The following is an 18,256-nucleotide window of genomic DNA, read 5'->3' as shown; positions in this document are numbered from 1 at the left end:
AGAGACGGGGTCGGGCACCAGAGTGAGATCGAGAGAAGGAGGAGGTCGAGCGAGGGTCTCCTGGCGGCGGAGGGAGAGCGATGGGATCGGGGATCGCTAGGGTTAGTTAGACAGAGGCCGGCTGGGCCTTGGGCCACTGGTGGGACGGGGCTGCTGGAGGCCCAAATGGCCAGGCTAGCTAGGCTTCTCTCTTCCCTCTTATTCTTCTCTTTACAAAAACAGAGAACAATAAGAGAAATGAAAAGAGAAAAGAGAAGGTTAGAGGAAGAATTTGGGCACAGGAATAAATTTCCCGGACTCGCAAAAATGCGCATGTTCCAAGAAAAATGGAGTGGGCATTTTTGAAAGTTTAAATTCAAACTCATTTGATTTAAATTCAAATGGTTCGAATAGGAAGTGAGGGTTTGGAAGGTCCAAAAATGTTCGGATTTTTGGTGGAGCTCCAGAAAATGACGAAAGAATTTATGGGCAAAGTTAAAGGCCAAGAGACGTGATGACTAAAGCATTGGGATTTTGCAAGTGTGTTATGGTGAATTTCAAATTGAAGAAATATTTAATATATCTCCCTACTATCGGGAGGATATGTTTTAAAGAGTAATCACCATAGTGAATATCCCTCGATTTAAATGGACCGAAGATCCATGCAATTTATTTAGTTGAGTTAAGAAAAGAAATGACATGATGGCATGATGACATGATGCAATGCACATGATGCAAAGATGAAAGCGATGAACCAAACAAATCACACGATGAAACCCGGAAACCCTGGAAGGCAACTGAAGCTCCGGTCTTGGGGCGTCACAACACTCCACCACTACGAGAGGATCTCGTCCCGAGATCTAGGATTGCACCGGAGAGAAAACTGAAGAGAAAAGAGAAGAGGTAAAACAAAGTTGCTTCTTTGACAAACGAGCGAAACCAAAGAACCTTGAGAGGTTACGCCATTTTGAGAAAAGAATACAACGAAGATGAACGAAGTTGAAAACACTCCGGTAGAAAAGAGGAACAAGGAAGAACAACTTCGGGCAGCACTCCGATTAAAAAGAAAAAGGAGTTGAATAAGAACTTGGTAAGATGAGAAGATACTTGATGAAATCACAACATACTGCCTCCGGAACTATTGAATGAATGGAACAAGGGGTAAGAAAGATCTCAGACAGCACTCCGGTTGAAAATAGATGCAAGGCTTGATAAGGCGAAAAGAACTTGAGCAGAGGACACAACGCTCCGGTTAAATGGATAGGCATGAAAAGAACATGATCTTTGACAAAACGAGATGATGGGTTGAAAAGAGCAACATGACAATGCCTCCGGAACAAAAGAATAGAAGATAGATAATTGAAATAGGAGAATAGAGAAGAAAATGCCAACTTCTGCCACAAAAGAGCTTGAAAAGGCATCTTTAGGAGAAGGGTCGAACGGAGTTATTGGAAACCCAACAACGAAAAGAATAAGCTAGATATGGTCTTATGGAATACATCTCAAATTACAAGGTGACATTATGCCACTACTGGAAATGATAGATTGGATTGATATGAACAAGAAGATGAGAAACTTATTTCACCGGGAGGATAAATGAAGAAATTGGGTCATTTATAAGCACCATAAATAGCAACAATCCTTAGGGAAGGCTTCAGGTGAAATATGACCCAAGATAACTCCAATGATGAGATTGATGGATTTAAAATATCTCATTCTTGATAACATGTGAATCATGAAACATGAACTCAAATTATCAAGAATGACATAATACCACCTCCGATGATACGGTAGAAAGAATTGCACTCTGGATTGCAAGATGGAGAAAGATTGAGCTCCTCTGAAAAGAATCTCAATGAACACTTCGAGAAGGAATTAACTCCTTGATGAACCATCATGTTGAGCCTCCATGAAAAACTCCGGAAAACAAAAGGAAGATCAAACGAAAAGAAAGAGAAGTTGAAAACACAAGGTGAATCTTTGTAACGATTTAGATGAATCTCCATGGTGATATAATTGAAAGAGGTTGGAACTCCGGGAAAAAGAGAAGATGAACAATTGACAACGAGAATTAGTCATTGTGAACGAACTCCGGAGGAACGAATCCATCATTTGGATGAAGCAAGAATAAGAATTTTGTTATGTGTATCCTTCACCAATTTAAGTTGATGACAAGCAACGGATTTGGCATACTACTTATTCTCGTAGAAAGGATTAAGATAGATATAGCATCAACTTGGAAAGGTCTTCAACGAACCACCGGAAGGATTGAAACAACGAATAAATTGATATGATAACGAATGACGAGAACTCTTGAACGAAACACCGTAAGAATTGAAAACGAATGAAGTAAAGGATGAATCACCGGTAAGAATTAGCAAATGAACGGAGATACACAAGAGATTTTAGATACAAGTGAACGAAGGGATCACGAACTGATTAGAGAATATTGAATGATGCACCGGTAAGATTTAGAGAAAGAGATCTGAAATCTGAAATGATTAATTCTTCTGAAATGATGGGCTCCGGGGAAAAGAAAAGAGAAAACAACTCATGAAATGCTCCGGATGGATGAAAAGAATTCTCATGATCAAAACAATTATGAGAGGATGGCAACAAGCTAGCACCATGAATCTTTGAGAGAACAGATAAGATATGGAGGGAAAACTCTTCTTCGGTCTTCAAAATCTGAGAATGACGACGAGAAACACCACCATGAATTATTTAGATGCTCCGGAAGAATCAAAAGCGAAGCGATTTAGCCAACAATGAAAAGAATTTGGAAAATCTTGGAGAAATACATAAGACTGATGATAAATCATTCTTACGTCAAACTTTAGAAAATAATTTGAGAATAACTCCGGAAAAAATTAGAAGAGTCAGGTAAGATCCTGGGAAAAGACCTGTGGGTTAGGGCCCACTCAAAAGAAACACCGTAGAACGATTTGAAGGAGAGGTTGCACCGGTTGAATTAAATGGCTTGAATAAGATAGGACCTCGAAATAGCTTGAATGGATGCAAAGTGAAAACACAAATCTTCGAAATATCTTTAGCACTCCGGAACAATTGAATAGCGAGAAGTGGATGATTAAGAGGTGCACCGACATGAGAAAACATTGAAACGAGGAAAGGATATGATCAACAAAGCTTGACTTGAAACCATCGGAGATGAAAAGAATGAAGAATGACGAACTTGAAGCTCCATTAGAATCTTCATGAGAATCACCGGATAAGAACATTGACGGAAAAGGAATAGAGAGGCTTCCCATGAACAAAATGATACTTGAATAAGAAATCTGAGTCCTTGAAGAGAGGGGGGGGGGGGAGGGAAAACAAAGGCAACTTGGAGACGGATGAAACAAACACCGTTCAAAAGAAATTGATACTTGATCTTGCGGATGTTGAAATGATTGGCTTCACTTCAAGAGAAAACACACCGGTTGAAAAAGAATTAACATGACAATCTCGATTGTCATGAAGGATTTGCATTCACATAGAAATGTGAGAACACCACTTGGGAAAGGTATGGAATCAACATTTGACATTGAAGCAACTCGAATACCACAATTCCAAACAAAAACAAAGGATTGGCTTGCAGAATAAGCCGAAACAAACATATGATAGAGATTTCGTCCGAAGTTTTCGTGGTGGGGCCTACACGGGCTCGATCGTATAGCACCATCATGTACAAGGCAGTGCACATGACATATGAAGCGTCCCCAAGTCGGCATAGCCAAGGACTCTTTAAGACACAACGAGACCACTGTAAAGCCAACCGTGGATAGGCGGACCACTAGACGTCGAACCCCAATTTCATATCATACATCTGTCGGAAAGATATCCTAAGAGCTACTTGAATTCCCACTTATAAACTCCCGAAACTTTCCGGTTATGCAATCAGGTGTTGGGGATACAGGGGAAGCATAATATCTCATCCAAACTAACAAATCCTACATCCAGCTGTATCCATCCTTCAACACATAACCAAGAAATCTTCGGAAATCGTCTACCTCAACCTTCGAAAAGCATCCGTTATACGAGTTATGGCAATACTCCCGAACTCCCGCCCCAGTACTGGGTGGCGTCGAGGTTATCTCACCAACAACTGCATAAAAGAGATTTTCGATGTTGGCGAACTAAACTCAGGTATTCCAGAACTGCAACGATAAAATTGTGACGACAACACCTCGGAGCTCAACTCCCCGGGACACTACCACAACCCCTAAATGACAGGAGGCACCAAGAACAATGTTCTCGTCACAAAACCATCGAAACGATTCCAAGATACCCGCGTGATCCTAAATTTTTTTTTAGTGAAATTTGAGAAGAGAAGAGTCAAAACTCTACATTAGGATGACTTACCAGAGCGATGAGGGGATTGGGGAGTAAAAAGAATTCCTAAACTCTCCAATATATAATTCCTAAATGACTCAAAACATTTTTCTAGACTCAACAATGGCAGCTAATATCGATCAAGCAGTGGGGCTCCTAAGGTCGGGGAAGGCTCTGATACCAACTTGTAACGCCCTCGATGCGGCTATATCTCCCACGTGTTGAAGCACGACTTAGAGGCATAACCGCATTGAAAGCAATGTCGCAAGTGAGGTAATCTTCACACAACCCATGTAATACATAAGGGAAAAGAGATACATAGTTGGCTTACAATCGCCACTTCACACAATACATGAATAAAGCATTACATCAACCAGATACAAACAAGGTCCGACTACGGAACCAAAATAAAAGAAGAACCCCAAATGCGACACGGTCCCCGATCGACCCCAACTGGGCTCCACTACTGATCAACTAGAACGAAACAACACAAGGGACAAGATCTTCATCGAGCTCCTCCTGAGCTCAGCGGTGTCACCTGCACAGTATCATCGGCACCTGCAAACTGGTTTTGGAAATATCTGTGAGTCACGGGGACTCAGCAATCTCACACCTTCGCGATCAAGACTATTTAAGCTTATAGGAAGGGTAAAGGTATGAGGTGGATCTGCAGCAAGCGACTAGCATATATGGTGGCTAACATACGCAAATGAGAGCGAGAAGAGAAGGCAAAGCACGATCGAGAAACTATGATCAAGAAGTGATCCTAGAATAACCTACGTCAAGCATAACTCCAACACCGTGTTCACTTCCCGGACTCCGCCGAGAAGAGACCATCACGGTTACACACGCGATTGATGCATTTTAATTAAGGTCAACTTCAGGTTTTCTACAACCGGACGTTAACAAATTCCCATCTGCCCATAACCGCGGGCACGGCTTTCGAAAGTTCAATCCCTGCAGGGGTGTCCCAACTTAGCCCATCACAAGCTCTCACGGTCAACGAAGGATAAACCTTCTCCCGAGACATTCCGATCAGACTCGGTATCCCGGTTCTACAAGACACTTCGACAAGTTAAAACAAATCCAGCAACACCGCCCGAATGTGCCGACAAATCCCGATAGGAGCTGCACCTATCTCGTTCTCAGGGCACACTCAGATGAGCAGTCCGTACAACTAAAACCAGCCCTCGAGTTTCCCCGAGGTGGCGCTGCAAGGGGCTCTAGCTTGGACCAACACTCAGAGGAGCACTGGCCCGGGGGGGTTAAAATAAGATGACCCTTGAGTCCGTGAAACCCAAGGGGAAAAGGCTAGGTGGCAAATGGTAAAACCAATGTTGGGCATTGCTGGAAGAGTTTTATTCAAGGCGAACTGTCAAGGGGTTCCCATTATTACCCAACCGCGTAAGGAATGCAAAATCCGGGAACATAACACCGATATGACGGAAACTAGGGCGGCAAGAGTGGAACAAAACACTAGGCAAAAAGGCCGAGCCTTCCACCCTTTATCAAGTATATAGATGCATTAATTAAATAAGAGATAATGTGATATCCCAACAAGTAAACATGTTCCAACAAGGAACAACATCTCCATGTTCCAACAAGGAACAAACTTCAATCTTCACCTGCAACTAACAACGCTATAAGAGGGGCTGAGCAAAGCGGTAACATAGCCAAACAACGGTTTGCTAGGACAAGGTGGGTTAGAGGCTTGGTTCAACAATATGGGATGCATGATAAGCAAGTGGTAGGTATCGCAACATAGGCATAGCAAAAGAGCGAGCAACTAGCAAGCAGATAGAAGTGATTTCGAGGGTATGATCATCTTGCCTGAGATCCCGCAAGGAAGAAGAACGAGTCCATGACAAAGATAAACGGACGAAGTTGAACGAATCCTCACCGCACGACGTTATCGGAACCAACCCGAATAAGCACACCAGAAAGAAGCCAAACAACATAGTAAACAACCACCACATAGACATGGCAAGATGCACAATCCAAGTATGATGCATGTCCGGTTTAATAGAAGCATGGCATGGCAAAGTGCACAAACAACTTACAAATTAAGTGGAGCTCAATATGCAACGGGATGCATATTGACAGAACACCACATTCGGGTTACTTAGTTCAATCTCGTTTATGTACCCAACAAGATTAAATGTTGTTAGCACGGCAAGAGGATGAAGCAAAGTAAACTACACAATCTAAGTAATTTAAATGGGGCCGGATATAAACAACAAATCCGGTAAATCCCCATATGCATTAGTAATCTAAAGCAAACAACAATTTAAACATATTAATTGTTGTTATCATGATGCGGATGACATGGACAAGTTTATGCAATTATTATTAAAAGTTGACAAGAGCATTATTATGAAGCATTTGTTATCGTGGCGGAAACAAAAAGGGGTGCCACGGCAACGATAACGAAAAACGGTGCCACGACAACGTTCCGGTTCCGGTAACTCGATTGAGATACCGATGCAAAGGAGAAGTGTGCGGATGCGTGCAAAAGATGGTGGGGCGCTCCCGGATTCTGGGTGTCCCACGAGTTGGCGACAACGAAACGAGTGACTATTTGAACAGGGTGCAAAACACGAGCATCTCAAACATCGCAAACATACGTTCACGTATGTCGCCTCGAGGTTATACCTTCGAAGCGTGCGTTATCGATGGGGTTCGAGTTCGATGCAGTGTAAGGGAAGTAGACGTTCTCGGGACGTTCGTAGTGGAAGTAGTCATTCCCTCATGATCTAGGGTCGATGGTAGAGGTTCTCGCGATCTCGGCGACGGTAGTGGTACATGTTTATCAGTAGTCGAACATGATGAACTTGAAACTCTTCAAGGTTGCAGTGGTACTTGGGGTCTTCGGACTTGCCGGTCTCGTCCTTGTGACGGTAGTCGAACTTGAAGTTTTTGGTTCATAATTCTTCGGTGACGGTAGTTGTTCACGGCATTTGTGACCCGCGGTTCTTCGGAAACGATAGTCGTACACGTCCGTAGATGTTCGGGGTCGTCACCGTTCGTAGTCAAAGTAGTTGAACCTGACGTAATCACGCAAACGGTGCTTGTTCGGGCATCGGTCTTGATGAAGGTGTACTTGGCGAATCCGCGTAGTCGTTCGAGCGTCCGTGTGGTCTTGCCGGGTGGGGTACTTGCCACTTGCGGTCGAAATCTAAGGTCATAGCCATGTAGCTGAACTGGACGAAAAACGGGTCTCGTCGGGGACTTGGCGCATCCATCAGGGGCTTGGTGGCACTTGACTCGGGCAGGGGCAGCGCTGGGGATGACAAGCTGCTGCTGAGCAAGGGAAGACGGCGCGAGGCTGTAGCATGGACATGACGGCAGCATGGACGGACAGAAAGGTGCTCGGGATCGAGCTCCTCTCGAACCAGAGTTTGGCTGCGGCACGGAACAGAGGAGGAGGCCCGACGAGGTCGATGGCTCAGGCCTCCATGGGGCGGTGAAGGATGAAGTGGCCGGCGTCGGCCTTGGTGCGAGGCAGGGGAGGCGGCGTCGCGCACAGCAAAGGCCGGCGATGAAGGAGAGGTCCCGCTGGACGAGGGGTCGCCAGACCTGGCGATTTCCGGCAGCGGTGATCTCCGGGGCTGATGCAGGGGAGTGAATAAGGCGACGCGAGGCAGAGGAGCAGTTGCGAGGGGCCATGGCGAGGAGGCGGAGGCGAGCGAGGTGCGGCAGCGAGGCGCTCAAGACCGAGTGAGGAAGGCTGCGGGCAGGGGTGTCGCTGGTCTGGGCGGAGGCGAGACGCCTTGAAGGCTCGTGCGAGGGAAGGACCGAGAGGGAGATCAGGAGAAGAAGGGGATCGCGCCTGCGAGGGAGAGACGTGGTCGGGCACCAGAGTGGGATCGAGAGAAGGAGGAGGTTGAGCGAGGGTCTCCTGGTGGCGGAGGGAGAGCGATGGGATCGGGGCTCGCTAGGGTTAGTTAGATAGAGGCCGGCTGGGCCTTGGGCCACTGGTGGGACGGGGCTGCTGGAGGCCCAAATGGCCAGGCTGGCTAGGCTTCTCTCTTCCCTCTTAATTCTTCTCTTTACAAAACAGAGAACAATAAGAGAAAGGAAAAGAGAAAAGAGAAGGTTAGAGGAAGAATTTGGGCACAGGAATAAATTTCCCGGACTCACAAAAATGCGCATGTTCCAAGAAAAATGGAGTGGGCATTTTTGAAAGTTTAAATTCAAACTCATTTGATTTAAATTCAAATGGTTCGAATAGGAAGTGAGGGTTTGGAAGGTCCAAAAATGTTCGGATTTTTTGTGGAGCTCCGGAAAATGACGAAAGAATTTATGGGCAAAGTTAAAGGCCAAGAGACGTGATTACTAAAGCATTGGGATTTTGCAAGTGTGTTATGGTGAATTTCAAATTGAAGAAATATTTAATATAGCTCCCTACTATCGGGAGGATATGTTTTAAAGAGTAATCACCATAGTGAATATCCCTCGATTTAAATGGACCGAAGATCCATGCAATTTATTTAGTTGAGTTAAGAAAAGAAATGACATGATGCAATGCACATGATGCAAAGATGAAAGCGATGAACCAAACAAATCACATGATGAAACCCGGAAACCCTGGAAGGCAACTGAAGCTCCGGTCTTGGGGCGTCACAGGACTGAGTGTCCTGAGCTGCGTGTTCAGGACTGGGTGTCCGGGACTGTGTGACCTCAGGTTTAAATACCTAGTTGCCCTAGCCAGACGTACAGTTGTCACAGCAACTGGAACTGGTCCAACAAATCATTGTCTTCAACGAGTCACTGGTTTCATCCTTCCCTTCCCTTTACTTACTGTTGGTCCTTATGAAGTCATTGTATGATTGCATTATCTTTTGTCTTCACTGAGTGACTGCTTGTTCTAATTGGCTTCACAATATCTTCCTACCTGATCCTTACTGCCTAGCTGCTATTAGTCATTGCGCTTTCACTTCATTGAATACTTGACTATGGTTTGCCTAGTGTACTCTACCTTCCGCTGCATGGTAATAGGTTTATTTCTATCGTTTGTCTTTGAAACTTCCATGTTTTGAAGACTTTCATAAAAATTGCCTATTCACCCCCCCTCTAGTCGATCACTAGCACTTTCACCATGTATGAAATCAATCTATCCAGAGAAAACTCCCTTTAGGTTAGGTTTGATTCGAAAATCTAGGGTTAGGTCTCCGCCGAACTCATCTCGGACCGACCGGGTTGTAGAAATCGGTCCCACCGATTTGGCTTAGGCCATTGCACATGCGCTTTTCGGTCTGACCAAAAATTGCAAATCGGTGCGACCGAATTCGATTCTCTATGAAACCCTAGCAATCTCGGAGCCACCGAACTGTGACTCGGTCTGACCGAGTTCACTAGTTTAGACTTCAACAGTTGCTTCGGTATCACCGAGTTTAACAAATCGGTAGCTCCGAAATGATTTCTATGGAGAACTAAAACTAAGTTTTGACTAATTTGTTTTGCAAAAACTCTGCACTTTGTGATGCTCATCTATTCTACAGCTCATTTCTATCTAGATGGTAGAATTATATGGATGTCTGAGGGTACAAGGTACCAATCAACTGTTGATGAGTGGGCCAAGTTGATCAATGCCCCAGAAGAGCATGAGGATGATTTGGATGTGTATGCCAAGAAGAAGAAGGACCACAACTCAATGGCAAACATGTATAAGGAGATCCCAAACAAAGCTTTGGAGACACACAAGCTTGGATCTGTGCATTATCTGTTGTCTGGTCTGCCTACAATCAACACAATCTTAAGGCATACTCTGTTACCCAAATCTGGAGATCACAAGATGATAAGAGGACATTCAATCAACTTGCTGCAGATATTTGATGTTCCTCAAAAAGTCAAGATCACGAGTCTGATTTTTGAGACAATCAAGAGGACTGCTGCAGATCAGAAAAGATCTTGTGGGTATGCTTCGGTGGTCCTCGAGCTCCGACGAGTGCACCAGGCGATGCAGCAGTAGACAGCGGGGTGTTTGGTGGTGGTGGGAGGGGTCTAGGAGGTTGGAGACGAGCGGGGCAAAGGCAATGGCGCGGCGGCGACGCTCGGCTCCGGCGAGAAGTTGATGAGTAGACGGGGGTTATTGGTGGGGGGGAAGGAGGGGAACAGGTCGAGGGGGAGAGTATATATAGGGGTGCTTGGAGGAGGGGTGAATCGGGGAAGAGGATCCCGTGAGGATCGGGATTCCGGCGGCGGCGGTGCTCCGTGTGGCTTGCGGGAGGAGGAAGAAGATGTGGGGTCGGGCGTCAGTGAGCGCGGGGAGGCGAGCGAGAGAGGGGATGGGTGCGGGCGACCGAGGCGAGAGTACCTCGCGGCGGGGCAGGCCGTGGGCCGAAGGTCTGGCTGGGCCGAGCGATTAGCGCTGGCCTGGCCGGCTGGATCTATCTTTTTTAAACACATCATAAAAGAAATGAAACTAAACAAAGTAAAAACATTATATAGACATATAATATATCAAAATTTTCAGAAAAAGATTTCCTAAAATCTGAATATACTCAAGTAACTCATATTCCTGGGTTGAGCAACATCGTCGTTGGAGAAGACGAGACTGACAACGGACACGACGAGCCAGAGATATATTTTTTTTCAACAAACATCCTGTTGCAATTGCAACAAGATTCTTGTTGCAAAAAAGTCATGTGTGCAACCTAAAAAAAGGGTTGCAATAAGGTCCCAATTTCAGTTGCAACAAGTGTCTTGTTGCAATGATGGAAATCATGATGAGCAGATCTGACGGCTTGCGAGGCGGCCGACGCTTAGTATTTTTTTTAGGGTAGGCCGACGCTTAGCAGCCCCCTTGAAATAACATCACTTTTTTTTTGGATTTGGACGTGAATAAACCATCACTTTTTTTTGGAGACATATAAACCATCACTTCTTTTCCACCGAGAAAAACCATCCGGCCGTAGATGGACCAGGGAATTTTTTTCCTCAGGGCCATGAAACATCCCTTTTACTCCAATGTCTCAAAAAAAAGGATCTTTTACTCCACTTCACGAACCATCTTGCGGCCCAGCTCGGCTCCATCCATCCATTCGCCCATTCAGTGACCTAAAGCCCAGAGAGCCCAGCTCCCAAGCCAAACCCTAACCCCTCATCCATATAAACTCCCACCTCCCCTCGCCCTCTCCAGCCTCTCCCCCCGCCGCCGCCCAAGCCGCTACCCTTTCCTCCTCCCCGCCGCCGCCGCCGCCATGGCCACCACCGCGCGCCCGCTCGTCTCCGTCAAGGCTCTGGACGGGGACATGGCAACCGACGCGGCCGGCGTCCCGATGCCGCACGTCATGAAGGCGCCGATCCGCCCCGATGTCATCACCTTCGTCCACAGGCTCGTCTCCTGCAACAGCCGCCAGCCCTACGCCGTCTCCCGCAAGGCCGGTCACCAGACCTCGGCCGAGTCCTGGGGCACGGGTCGCGCCGTCTCGCGTATCCCGCGTGTCGGCGGTGGCGGTACCCACCGCGCCGGCCAGGGAGCCTTCGGCAACATGTGCCGTGGCGGACGCATGTTCGCGCCCACCCGGATCTGGCGCAAGTGGCACCGTCGCGTCAACGTCCGCCTCCGCCGCGTCGCCGTCGCCTCCGCCCTCGCCGCCACCGCCGTCCCGGCCATCGTCACCGCCCGCGGCCACCGCATCGAGTCCGTCCCCGAGTTCCCGCTCGTCGTCTCCGACTCGGCCGAGGGCATCGAGAAGACCGCCCAGGCCATCAAGGTCCTCAAGCAGCTGGGCGCCTACGCCGACGCCGAGAAGGCCAAGCTGTCCGTGGGCATCCGCCCCGGCAAGGGTAAGATGCGCAACCGCAGGTACATCAACCGCAAGGGCCCCCTCATCGTCTACGGCACCGAGGGCTCCAAGATCGTCAAGGCCTTCCGCAACCTCCCTGGTGTGGATGTTGCCAACGTCGAGCGCCTCAACTTGCTCGACCTTGCCCCTGGTGGCCACCTTGGCCGGTTTGTGATCTGGACCGAGTCTGCCTTCAAGAAGCTGGACGAGGTGTACGGCTCCTTTGAGGCGTCTTCCTCCAAGAAGAAGGGCTTCATTCTCCCCAGGCCCAAGATGACCAATGCTGACCTTGGCCGCCTCATCAACTCTGATGAGGTCCAGTCTGTGGTGAAGCCCATCAACAAGGAGGTCAAGCGCAGGGAGGCCAGGAAGAACCCTCTGAAGAACGCTGCTGCCGTCCTCAAGCTGAACCCCTATTTTGGAACTGCCCGCAGGATGGCAGTTCTTGCTGAGGCAGCCCGTGTTAAGGCCAGGAAGGAGAAGATCAACTCCAAGAGGACCAAGCTCAGCGCGGTATGCTACTCTCTTCCCTTTGCCATCTGTTTCATATCTAATTACACATGATTACATATAGCTTACAATTCTGAAGTAATTGTTGGATGTTCGTACTAAGGTTTGAGCAAGTCTTTGTGTAGTGGTATGTAGCCTGATTCATCAATAGGTTATGATTAGTTAGTTTATGATGATAACAATTCTGGAATGCCTGATTCATTAATAGGATCTGATCAGTTTATGATGATAACTATTCTTGAATGCCTAAAACCTGATATTATCTAGATAATTCAACTTTATGATGCTTGCTATTCAAAGCGCCTTGTGGTTGTACGTTTGCACTGTTCTATATGGAGCAAGCACACTAATTTTGTTTTCTTTACATATACTTGTAGTGCGTTTCTGTGTACTTCAGTTTGTAGTTGCATGTCTTGATTTGTTAGTATATTTGCTTTGTTAGCCTGATTCATCAGTATGGATGGTTGTGTTGCTCTAAGATGCATACATTCTTTATCTAAAGGAATACAATGTGCAATTTCTTTGATGGCCTGCCATACTGAATTTTTAAGTATGCAATGTGATTGTTTTTTGCTTGTTGTATGCTATTTATCTCAGTTTGTCTTGAAGCTTGATTGCCTTTTTACTTGTCTTGTTACTTTAGCACTGAATCTTCCTGGGAAGGACATGAACTGCTTGGTTTTGCTGTACTGAAAATCTGAGGCAGTATTGTTTTAACATTAATCATGATTGCATTTGAAACTCCAAGAGTAGGAAATTGTATGTGATCAAAGTTATTGCTGGTGAATTAAAAGCATTTCTTTTCATGTTTGGGTGCTTGGGATACTGTTGTTTTTCTGTTGCCCTTTCAAAAGTTGTCTGATATCTGATGGTTAAATTCCATATGCTGCATCCTGTATTTGTTATTCTCATACTGATTGAGGAACACTTGTTATTGTAGGAGGAGGCATCTAAGATCAAGGCTGCTGGGAAGGCCTGGTACCAGACCATGATCTCTGACAGCGACTACACTGAGTTTGACGTCTTCTCCAAGTGGCTCGGCGTCAGCCAGTGATCATCTAGTTGTAGTAGCAGTCTATCGTCCTACCTTAAGAGACCCTAAAGTATGATTTTGTGTCATGTTATCGTTTATCTGGAGTCTGAGACATCTTATGCTGTTTTGGTAGCTGTTTATCTTGAGTGTTTTATCTATGGACGCATTTTGCGAGACATGTTATATTGCATGCTTTATCGTCGTCGAGTTCTTAGTTCAGATTTTGAGTCGTGTTTTTCATATATACTCTATTATGAATGCGAAATAATATTTGGCATTGTGAAGTTTTGTGGTTGGCATACCCGCAGTTTCTTTCTTGCACGGCTTGTTATGAATTTCTTTGCAACGTTTTTAGTCTACTGCATAGACGTTCAAGAGACACTGCTTTATCATTGTTGATTTTGTTCTGTGATAATGTGTCACTTGCAGGTTGTGTTTTCTCCCCCCTTAAAAACCTGATGTTGTTACTAGTAGATGCATAAAATAATTACGCTTTTTTGCATGTTCACCACTCAATTTCTTGCTGTTTCTGTGGTAACGATTTCGTTCAAGCTCGCCCAGGCACTGCATAGATCTAAGTTTAGTTCTGTAGTTGCTTTTAGGTTGAAAATAACGATATAAGAGCATTTAGCTTACTACTTTAATGATCCAAGATGCTGAGACATGTCTACAACAACACCCTAGTAGTAGAAATTACCAGTGAACTGATGAACCATCTTGCATCTAGGTCCAGCAAACTGCAGGTTACCATAGCATTCTCTTACCCAGAACAACTGAACTACATCTTTCTGGATAGTAGTTGTACACGAGGCCCTTCATGCAGATCTATATACACTCACTTTCCGTTGGGACCGTAAGAATAACACCGACCTAGTACAGCTTCAGAAAGGAATCAGCGAGACAGTCAGTTCTAACACTGACCATAGAAAGGATGCATTTCAAAGCTTGAATCATATGCTACCACACTATACGATTAGGCCGGTAAGGACCGTAGCTTATACTCACCTCATTCACTGTTAATCAATTTCAAATATTCGGACTTGGGACCATGCAAGTTCTAATGCAAACGATGCAGTTCCCTCCACATTTTCTCATCCGGGCTTGGGACCGGCAAAGGCAGTGTTAAACTACAGAACTACTAGACACAAAAAATTAGCAAACACTACAACCAATTATTTCAGCTAAGCATACAAGCCAGAAAATATTTGCACAACAATTGCACAAGATCATAAGATAGACACAGGGGCATAAACAAAGAAAGCTATAAATTCCGTAGCCTCAATGGAGAGTGACTAATTTCTATAGTGGGGTGAGGGTGATTCAAACCTTCAATCTTGAAAATAAGAATTTGCAGTTTTATCCCATTATTATAGGGTCAGACTGCAAAATTCAGGATGCATGGACTATGCATAATGTGTGGCATATGCATAGCTGGAGTCAAGACTATGCAATTGGCAGGAATCGGCAAATTAGTAAATTTGCTAGCTGCGAAGGAAATTGAAATTAGGAAGAAAACCAAGATTATGTAATTAGAGATTTGAGAAAATGTAGTTGAAGATCCCATAGACCAGATCAAATTAGCCATTAGAAGACGTTAAGATGTGTGAACGCTTTTTGTCTTCAATCCAGGAATATGAGCTACTTGAGTTAAAAGTACACAATCAGCAGGAATCATCAAATTAGCCAGACTGTTTTGCTAGTTGTCAAATTAAAACCAGGAGTTCTCCAGCAAACCAAGAAGATGCATTGAATTGAAGATATGTAATCCAGATCCCAACTAGCGAAGCACCAATGAGAAGAACATCATTTTCTGAAAAATCAATTCCATACCACCAAACCGGAATCATGATTAGTGGAGATGACAGTAATCTAAGACATCAAGAGTAGAGTGTTCAGGGCAAACTATTTGTTCAAGCTTCCAGTTCAGAAGCTTCAACTCTCCATTGTTTTAGTATATGGCAATAATTCCTTAGCCTCTTTCTGCATATCAAGACATCAACATTACCCAACTACAAGTCAAGTGAGAGAGCCAGCAAACAACTAGAAGGGATCTTTCTTTATCACTGAAGTTAAAAATCTGTGCACATCAAAAATTGATTGTGTGTCATAAGATGATCCTAAAGAACTCAATAGGAAAATAGTTAAATGAGCAAACCAAGTGTGGACAAGAAAATGTAGAATAGTAGACTGGCAAATCTTTTACCGCATTTAGAGCTCATGTACAAGGTGATAAATTTGCAAGCTAAAGATATTACTGCTAAAGATAAGATTATAGATACAATCAGCCTAATATTAAGACCCAACTTCCGGAAACAGTATGTCAACCAAGTAGTAATCTATAGCCAAATCAAAATTTGATAATCTGCCATGCAAACTTTGAGTATGAACTGATATTTCCATTGTTGAATCCTTGTTTGAGACTAAAGGAACTTCCAGTTAGGACATCGTTACTTCTAGCATTCTGTTGATTCAGAGCAAAAGCTGAGATCATATTCCGTCCAAACCACATGCAAGCTGAAGCAGATGTCGTAATCAGTAGGATGGCGCAACAGAAACCAAGTAATAAGATGCTTCAGGACGGTTGGAAGAACCAGATGTGCACACTACTAACTCCAAACTACCACTGAATGCAAGTTCAAACTGAAAGCTGCCACAAATACCAAATCAAGTAATATGCTTCAGGATCAGGATTAATCAGAAGTCAAAACCGCCCGGGCTTCACCAAGTCTACACAACAACTGACGTTTTGCTAGACTTTCCAACTCTACAATCTGCAATAAAATCTCCAACAGTGCCGATCAATGAACAACCAAAATATAATAGGCATACTTAGAAATTTCTTCAAGGAAAGTCAGACCATAATTAGAACTGGACAATGAGTCAAAACAAGGATGCAGCATAGGTATAAGTTTGTGGTTGTAGAAGACTCCTCTATCCAGAACGAAGTTCCCAAACAAGCTTTTAGAACTCTTCACCTCTGCGGATAAGTTTGGAAGCTAATTTTTCTAGCTAACTAAATAGAAAATGTGAAGTCAGTAAAATTGTCAAGTACAACTGCAATGACCAAAAGACCATGATGCCTAACCATTTTTGGAGAAAGCTGTTCAACATCGAAAACATGTGAACAAATATAGCAAGGGAGATGGGGATAAGCCTGGTTTAGTGAAGTTATGCACATTGGTTTGAATTATCCTCATTGTACGTCATATCTGCATAGAACTAAGAGTTACTGACAAGAAAGGACAATGTTTGGAATGTTAAAATTTAAGAGAGAAGTTTGACAAGATCAAATCATGAAGAATCTCCTAGAGCAATTATTGAGCCAAAAAGTAGTCCGGGCAAGCCTACGCTCAAATGCTGGAGAGCAACCAAAAATCCAAATAATACTCAGAACAGAAACCAAATTGCTCATATGGAGAAATCAAAGAGGAGAATATATCTAAACAGTCCAGTCGCGCCTCAAGATACTTATGAATCCTCAACCATGCAGGCATGACCAACAATTCCAATCCCAGACTTAAGATATCATCCGAAGTGCTAAAGAACATCCATGAATCACCCAAACCTCTACCCTTCAATACAATCTCCACTGTCTTGTATCTAAACGAACAAATGCGCATATCATAAACGAGATAAAATTCACCTTGTATTACGCGACAGACAGAATCGTTGATTAGCCACTGGAGATTGGAGAAGAGAGGAACATAGCTAATTTTTGCATTGAGAGCAGACCAGGCACTGACCTGACTCTACAGGGCACACCCACCAATTCCAACATATACTGTGCAAAGAACAAGCCAGGCCAACAGACCAACAGAAACACATGGATGGGTAGTACAGATATAACAAAGTAAACCACAGAGAGGATCAGAAACCAAAAAGGTATCATATTTTGAATGGCTACCGGCATGGCTTGATCAATGCTACGAGCAAAAGGCAACCAAGACAACAGTAGTTTCTTCAGGAGATAACATGGCATAAGATAATTTTTCGTTTGTTGAGAGCACCGAGTTTTTTCAGTTTTAGGATGTCCCATCTAGACTGAAGCCCCAGAGAAACCTTCGAATCTATCCAACAAATCAATCTGAATGTTCAAATTTTCTCCATAATAAGATAATTTATATGCTGAACAAATTGCAATGAATTGGAAAGGTGTAGGGTTTAGAAGATCTTCAAACAGATAACTCTGCATCAGGTTGAACCTAAATAGTCAATTAGGATCTGCAACGACCAAGAGACCTTCTCATGAATTTTTGCTTTGGAGAGACGAAGCTACTTATAAACAGCTAAATAATGCATCAAAACAGTGAGGGGATAGGATAAACCTGCTTGGATGGGAGAGATCAGTCAGTCACAGCACCAGTTCCAGACAGCGAACTATATCATCTCTCATCCATGTCAATATCTGCAAGGACACGTAGTTACCAAGGGCAGAGAAAACCATAGGAAGCACAATATTCAAAGCAAATCAGGAAAAGATTGAAGTCAACAGAAGAAACAACCTGTAACATGGTGAAACAAAACAGGGCACCTTCCGGAAGTCCCCATATAAGTCCAATAGCTGGAGAACCAACAATCCATATCAGAGATGTTGTAAGCTGAATTTGACCGT

At 44.4% G+C, this 18,256-nt stretch overlaps 1 protein-coding gene across 1 annotated transcript; it reads left to right on the top strand.

The window, feature by feature from the left end:
• The first annotated feature begins 11,437 nt into the window (after window positions 1–11,437).
• LOC125510954 (60S ribosomal protein L4-1-like) lies at window positions 11,438–13,928 on the top strand. The gene is made up of 2 exons (XM_048676238.1): window positions 11,438–12,614; window positions 13,552–13,928. Exons 1-2 carry the CDS (start codon window positions 11,514–11,516, stop codon window positions 13,663–13,665), a joined length of 1,215 nt encoding a protein of 404 aa, XP_048532195.1. The 5' UTR covers window positions 11,438–11,513; the 3' UTR covers window positions 13,666–13,928.
• Window positions 13,929–18,256: the final 4,328 nt, after the last annotated feature.

The sequence above is a fragment of the Triticum urartu genome, chromosome 5, assembly GCF_003073215.2.
Source record: "Triticum urartu cultivar G1812 chromosome 5, Tu2.1, whole genome shotgun sequence".
Lineage (NCBI taxonomy): Eukaryota > Viridiplantae > Streptophyta > Magnoliopsida > Poales > Poaceae > Triticum > Triticum urartu.
Note: the sequence above shows the minus strand (reverse complement) of the source record. Positions and strands in the feature narration are given on the sequence as shown.

What these genes read in the sequence shown, in the direction of transcription:
- LOC125510954 (XM_048676238.1), top strand. Translation starts at nt 11,514, where the DNA reads ATGGCCACCACCGCGCGCCCGCTCGTCTCCGTCAAGGCTCTGGACGGG. An exon ending in AGAGGACCAAGCTCAGCGCG is followed by an intron (nt 12,615 to 13,551) that starts GTATGCTACTCT and finishes TTGTTATTGTAG; the next exon opens with GAGGAGGCATCTAAGATCAA.